Source organism: Sarcophilus harrisii, chromosome 2 (genome assembly GCF_902635505.1).
Source record: "Sarcophilus harrisii chromosome 2, mSarHar1.11, whole genome shotgun sequence".
NCBI classification, from domain to species: domain Eukaryota; kingdom Metazoa; phylum Chordata; class Mammalia; order Dasyuromorphia; family Dasyuridae; genus Sarcophilus; species Sarcophilus harrisii.
The window spans coordinates 112,679,593-112,687,493 of record NC_045427.1 but is presented as its reverse complement, the minus strand read 5'-3'; the positions used below and the strand labels follow the sequence as shown (position 1 = coordinate 112,687,493).

The 7,901-nt window shown below is 34.9% G+C and overlaps 1 protein-coding gene across 2 annotated transcripts in view; it reads left to right on the top strand.

Moving 5' to 3' along the window:
• Positions 1-6,460: 6,460 nt before the first annotated feature.
• Positions 6,461-7,901, top strand: part of PPP3R1 (protein phosphatase 3 regulatory subunit B, alpha) — a 96,868-nt gene continuing 95,427 nt past the window's right edge. For both annotated transcript variants that reach the window (XM_031950590.1, XM_031950591.1), the window contains exon 1: positions 6,461-6,648. In XM_031950590.1, coding sequence (XP_031806450.1) covers positions 6,616-6,648 — 33 coding nt within the window. In that variant the 5' untranslated portion in view covers positions 6,461-6,615. The remainder of the gene's footprint in view (positions 6,649-7,901) is intronic.

Sequence of the window (7,901 nt, the reverse complement as noted above, 5' to 3'; positions counted from 1 at the left end):
AGGGTCTCATAACTGAATGTGGGAATCACAAAATTATGATTTAGCATCAGTAAATGTTTGGTATGTAAACCTATTTTGTATATCTAAATATTCAGGGTCATGTAAAAATTTCTATAGTGAAAAGAATTCCTGATTTAGGGAACCCAATTTAGTAAGTGAATGAAATATAAATTGAAGGAAGGTTTTTGAAATGGAGAGTCCAACCAGAAAGCTATTATAAAAGCGAAGGCAACATGGAATAAATCTTGAAATAGGATAGGGGCTATGTGAGTGGAAAGCACATGTGAGAGAAGTTATAAGAGAAAGAAATTATAAGGACAATTCATTGGCTATGTGGGAAGAGTGAGAGAAAGTAGCTAAGGCTAATACCAAAGTTGAGAATCTGATTGACTGAAAGGATAATGGGTTATCCTTGATAATTATATGAAAGTTCAAAGAGTCATAGTTATCATCACTGACATTTATATATGTCTTTGAAATTTGCAAAGCATTTTAGTATATCTCATGTGTGATTCACAACCCTGTGTTATGGCTTCTACATAAGGACATTTGGAGACTGACTATTTTGCATAGCTAGTACTTGGAGATGGGACTTAATTCCAAATCTAACACTTTAAACTCAAAAGAAATAGGGGCTACTAAATCATACATAAAGATCCCTACGGGTCATATATTGACTTAGAAAAACACATGTTGATATATTACATTTTTTATTAATTTATCAACAAATTAAAATCAGAGAGGATCTATTTTAATTTTATTCTGGCCATATTTGGAGTGTCGTGTACTACATACCTCCCATGGATTGTGTTATTTATACCTCTTCTCTACACTATGCCTCTGAATGACAATACTTTGTTCCATTTCTAATTTAATAACATAGACCAACATTGTTTCATATTTCTAAAGTTAGATTTTTTTAAAGTTTATTTTTATGAGAAAAAGCCAAATCACAGATGAACAAGCTGTTTCTATAGCGTATTATGTCTGTATAGATTAAATTGAATTTTTTAAATACTCTACATCTGTATGTTTATGGTCAATATCTCAAGTTACTGCAAGACAACGAGGTGCCTTTGGAGATATCAAAAAATTTCAAATAATATTCAGTATGATGTTTTATGAGGCAATATTTAGAATGATGGTTTTAGGGTTAGGAAAATTCAAGTTCAAGTCTCATTTCTGACATATACTAGTTGCATAAGACAGCTAAGTGACTCAGTACACAGACCTGAATTCATATCCAACCGAGGACACTCACCATGCAATCCTGGACAAGTTAGTTAACTTCTGTTTCAGTTTTCCCATCTGTAAAATGAGGTTAATAATTGAACCTACCTCCCAAGGCAATTGGGTTTTTTGTTTGTTTTGTTTTTTAATTATAGTAAGTTTATTTATTTTTAATACATATTGCTTTATGAATCATGCTGGGAGAAAAAAATCAGAGCAAAAGGGAAAAACCATGGGAGGAAAAAAAACACAGAAAAAAGAAGTGAACATAGCATATGTTGATTTACATTCAATCTCCTTAGATCTTTTTCTGGATGCAGATGGCATTTTCTGTCCAAAGTCTATTGGGGTTGCTTTGAATCACTGAACTGCTGAGAAAAACCAAGCTTTTCATAGTTGATCATTTCACATTCTTTGTGTTATTGTGTATAACATATTCCTGGTTCTGCTTATTTCACTCAGCATCAGTTCATGCTCCCAGGGTAATTGTGAAGATCACATAAAATATTTATAAAGCACTTTGCAAACCTTTAAAGCATTATACAAAGGATAACCACTATAATTATTATTATATGTTTATATAATGTACATTTTCATGCGTGTCTGTGTCATTAAGGCTGGGATATATATATATATATATATCTTTTTTTCACTATGGGTAGTCTTTGCTAGGGCCTAAGGAACATAGGTTTTTTTTTTTTCCATGTTAAACATGGTAAAATATATGTTAAGTCCAATATATTCATGCATATTTATACAATTATCTTTCTGCACAAGAGAAATCAAATCAAAAAGGAAAAAAAATGAGAAAAAATAAAATGCTATCAAACAACAACAAAAAGAGTGAGAATGCTATGTTGTGATCCACACTTAGTTCCCACAGTCCTCTCCCCAGGTGTATGTAGATGGCTCTCTTCACCACAAAGTCACTGGAATTGGTCTGATCATCTCATTGTTGAAGAGAGATATGTCCATCAGAATTGATCATCATATAATCTTGCTGTTGCTGTATACCGTGATCTCTTGGTTTTGCTCATTTCACTTAGCATCAGTTCGTATAAGTCTCTCCAAGACTCTCTGAAATCCTCCTGCTAATCATTTCTTATAGAACAATAATAGTCCATAACATTCATATAACATAACTTATTCAGTCATTCTCCAACTGATGGGCAACCACTCAGTTTCGTTTCTTGCCACTACAAAAAGGGCTGCTACAAATATTTTTGCATATGTGGGTCCCTTTCCCTCCTTTAAGATCTCTTTGGGATATAAGTCCAGTAGAAACACAGCTAGATCAAAGATATGCACAGTTTGATAACCCTTTAGACATAATTCCAAATTGCTCTTCAGAATGGTTAGATCAGTTCATAACTCCACCAACAATGTATCAGTGTAAGGAACATAGTTGGACCAGATTCAGTCTTAGATAACGACTAATGAAAAAGGTTTTTTTTTTTTTTTTTTTTTTTTTTTTTTTTTTTTTTTCCCCACATTTTCTAACTCATTAAATCTCCTGGTTCTGGGAACAAGTTTACTTACAGTTCAGGTTATGACTCATGACTAAGATTTTCCTAATAGGAGGAAAAGAAAAGGACTCAATGTACAATATAAATCAAGTATGGGACTAGTATTTATTTCTTACTCATAAAAGAAATGTTAAAACAAAAAAAAAAGTACAATATATCTTTGACAAAAATAAGCTTAAAGCAGGATACAGTGACTTTACTTATAACTTGTTACAATCTACTGGGAAGTTAATACTTAAATATCAGCAGAATATATAGCAATCAGTAGAACTATTAACAGGCATTTTACATTTCACTTTGGCTCTGAACTATTCAAATGATAACATGGATTTATTGTTAAAATAGCTAGGCTTGGGTCAACCCTCTTCTCAGTGTCTGTCTTTACAATGTATAACAGATTAATTGCAAGGGATTCTTTCCTAACACCATCCAACTCTCACTCCAAGGTACCTATCTAGAACCTCTGGATCTCTTGATCTAACACATTTGTCTCCAAGCTAGAATAGATTCATCTCAGGATATATATAAACTGACAGGAAATACAAAAGAGGCAGTCCAAACTTGAGCTTAGGCTTGCCCACACTAATCTTGGTGATTCAAATAGATGCTATATGCGTGCAGTTGCATGGAGATCGAGGTGAGGAACACAAAAAATTATTCCTTTCTCCACCCCCATCTTAAGAAGTGGCTCAAAATGAGTCTTGACATGATTCTCAGCCAGAAAGAAAAAGCAGAATATGGGGGTGAGATTACATTTTCTTAAATTAAGCTGCACAGCCAATAAAAGAATACTTCAACATCTCAAAGTGCAAATGAGCTCTTTAGCTGTGGTTCACCTATGACCAGAAAGAGACCCCAAAGCTTCCATGAGACTGACTGGAATCTGTAAGGGAAATTCTAAGTTTAATCTACATAGGAAATATAATAGATTTAGTACAAAATTAGGACAGAGCTTGAGTGAATGACAGGCAGCAATATTACAATGAGTTAGAATGGGTTATTGTTGACATTCACAGCCAAGTACAGGTAAGAAGGTATAAACAGATGTGTTCAGAGAGAGGTCTCTTGTGTCTTCACTCCAAAGGCAGGTGCAGTAGTGGGCCCTTCCAGATCTGGCAGCTCCAGCTGCTTTTCAGACATTTTGAATCAGATATCTAGTAGACATCTTAAACACAAGAAGTCCAAAACAGAACCCATCTTTCCACCCCCACCTTCCCTATTAGTGTAGATGGCAATATCATCTTCCTAGTCCCTCAATATCTCCTCACTATCTCTCACCCCACAGATATCGCAATCTGATTTCATCTTTGTAAAATTTCTCCAATACTCTCCCTTCTCTCCTCTGACACTGACTCTGCTTTGGTGGACCCCATGTTTTCCTGGACTATTTAAAGAGAAATCATTTTAGTAGCTGAATGATAGATGGGCCAAAGAGGGCAGAGAATGAAGTCAAGGAAGACTCACCAACTATTACAATAGTAAAAATCACTAAAGTGATCTCTCTCTCTCTCTCTCTCTCTCTCTGTGTCAGTCTTTCGCCTGATTTCAGGCTCAGCACTCTATCTACTGTACCACCTAGCAACTCTGATAATGCCTCCATAAAAATCCCAATTTCATACTTCATTGTGGCATGGAGGTAATAAAGACAATATAGTCAGTTATAATGTATGTCATAAGTCTTCTTGTTCAAAGAGGTATTAGACAAGATGACCACTGAAGTCCCTTCCAATACTTAGATTCTGTGAAATATAAGAAGGGAACAGTAGGCAGGCTTTCAAAAGAAAATTTCTACATAAACCACATTTTAAGAGTCACACACACAGTTGACCAAAAGATGTAGCAAATACAAGATCTCACATACAATAAGGAAATCTATGCTCACCAAATAAGTTTGCCACTGTCACAGAGATATCTGGAACAGATTCCAAGTCAAAGAGAAAGATCCCATATAGATAATGAAGTTTTCCAGATACTTCTCTTTATGGATGATATTGTGCTGGTTATAACAAGTCCTGAAACAGTATGGAGACTTTTGGATGAGATCCATAATTCAAAAGAGTTTGGCTTAACAATCTATACAAGCAAAGCCACGTGTATAACAAATGCTTATTGTCAAAACTTTAACATCTAGTACGATGGACAACTTATAAAGGTCATTCATCGGTATATATAACTTGGACAGACTTTAAATGGATGATGAATTGGGCCCAGAATTCAACAGCAGGAGGAAAGTGGGCTAGATTACCTATGAGAAACTACAGGGCTCTTTTGATGAGACCAAACTTTTCCCTAAAAGAAAGGCCCATCTTTTTAATATCTATAGTCTATGGGTATAGTGTGACTTTGAGTTATGAAATACTGTAGACATCAAAGAATTTAAAATGAATATTACCCAAAAGGCAATGAAAAGATACATGCTAAGTATGAATAGGCTACAACATATAAATAAGGAACTATGGATAGTGGATTTATTATGAAAGAAATATATAATGAAAAAGAAGATGGGTTGGTCGTGCAGCAGGAATGGCAGAAAACTATTGAATGACCAGTAGACTTGAGTGTTATCCTCACAATATCAAGAAAAAGTGAGGAGAATCCCCAGTTCATTGAGTAAAATCTCCAACTGCCTCTCAGTCTCCTTGTATCATCCTCTCACAAGAAGAGATTCATTCTGTAGGTCTGGGTTGGATCTCCAGCAGCCACTGTTAGGTGGCTCCCTTGTATTCCAGCAGTTCTCCTGATTCCAACAATGGTGACCTTACAGTAAGAAACATACAACAGTAATACAAGAGGTGAAAAAATGGAAGGCTATAATCTTCATCATTTAAGAAAATGTCACTTACACCTGTAATAGACTCCTTCCAAAACTCCACTTAATGAAATATTGCCCTTTCTTTGAGGGGTTCAAATGCTACCAATGCTAAGTAGCCTCCTCTGATACCCTGAAGACACTTAATGAAGAATGGTAATAAATAGTCAAAGGATTTGCTAGGATTTGGAGTCTCTGTGATTAAAAGAAAAGTGTTACTTTCAAAAGAAAAAGGGGTGAGATGCAAGTTTGTTAGAATGAAGATGATAAACTCAGTTTTGTACATTTTGTGTTTAAGGTGTCAGTTATGTCTTCACATCTGAAGATGTGTACCACAGATCTGAAGATCTGTACCATAGGAGAGGTACACAAATAATTGAATATGTGGGACTGAAGATTAGAGGGTAGAACTAAAGATAGATTTGGTAATCATGTGAATAGTGGTAGGAATTGAAATCATAGGGTTGAAGGAGATTTCTCAGAGAGACATAAAAATGAGATCAAGGACAGAGTTAAAGTGTTCACACTTAAGAGGAAGAGGAAGAGAAAATGAATTCTTGAAGAGAACTACAGAGGAGTGGTCAGAGGCATCAGGAAAAAGGAGTGACACAAAAGACAAGGTAAGAAAGAATAAGCAAGTAGAAAGAAATTAAAAAAGTATATTAAATGTTATAGAAAGTTCAAAAAATATGAAGACTGGCAAAAGGAATACAGGACATGGCAATTTAATTCATAAAGTAGCTGAAATACTGTATGTTACCGTTTCTAGATACATTCTAGGTAACTAACCATAATTTGCAACATAGTTTCTAGGGGAGAATGTTCTGAATTCCAACTTGGAACTTGGGATGTTGGTAACTCTTCACCGTTGCCTAGCAAAAAAAGGATTACCCCATCTCCCCTTCCCTTCCTGGTCCTAGTGACAACTAGCCTTCCCCTTTCCCTTCCCCACCCCAACCTTTTTTCCCTAAGAAACAAAGGTAGCTACTGTTGAAAAGGGAAGAGCTGAGGTCCAGGAATCACCTGGTTATCCCTTTCCCATCATTCCTCATGGCGAAGGCTCACAGTTCACAAACCCATAAGGTTGGTTATTTATGGGACCCACCTATAGTATATATATTAGAAAAGGGCAATAATTTCTTTCAAGAGCTATAAAAGATATCTATTTTGTACATTTGGATTTTTTTTAATTTGGAGTACTCCTTTAAGGGCAGCTAGGTGAACACCAGGCCTGGAGTCAGAAAGATCTGAGTTCAAATCCAGTCCCAGATCCTTATTAGCTATGTGATCCTGAGCAAATCACTTAATCCCTATTGGTCTCAGTTCCTCATCTGTAAAATGGAGATACACTGGAGAAAGAATTGGCAAACTGCTCCAATATCTTTGCAAAGAAAACTTCATGGACAAAGTTCATGTGATCACATAGAGTCATAGATGACTAAATGACAACAACTGCTCCTCTATTAAGGATCAACAACTAATATCATCAAAAAAATTTTCAAGGGCAATTGAATCTATAGTATCACTCAACTTAATAAGCATTTATTAAGTTCTGTACTAAATATAGTGGAGAATACAATAGAAATGTTGATGAGACTAAAAGTTTTTTATTTTATTTATTTATATACTTCATTAAATCAAATTATAATACAGGACAATAAATAGAGGCAGAAGGATGGTACACTAACCAGAGCACTAAACTTTGAGACAAAAAGATGTGCGTTCAAATCCTGCCTTATACACTTACTATCTGTGGGAAACTGAGCAAATCATTTTACCCCTACTTCAGTTTTCTCATCTGTAAAATGAGAATAATAGTACCTACCTTACAATTAGTGTTATGAAGATAAAGTAACACATGAAAAATGCCTTCCAAATTTTTATGTAAATATAGAAATGATAGTTATTGTTTTTAATGTAAAATATAAAAATATATAATGATGACATGTTACAGGAGCTAGTCAGAGAAAAGAAAAATCAGTGTGAATCTACAGAAATGGTAGAAATATATCTTGAGGAATGGACATAACTGGGGTCAGTGGAGAGAACTAACAATATCTTTATGACTCTGTAATATAAGCGCCCTAACTGTTACCTAAACCAATAATATTATTTGTAAAAGTTGGAAGTTGTAACCACTCCTTTCTGAATTGGAATGCTGGTTATTGGTATGGTGACCATACCTTCTCATGCAAGAACTGAGCATGAAGACCATGCCATTTGAAGATAGGTTGAAGGAACTTCAATTTAATTCAAGAAATATTTCAAAAAAATAATATTTAAGGAATTAATCTGTGGAAGGCACTGAGCAAGGTATTGGATACCTAGGATATTTA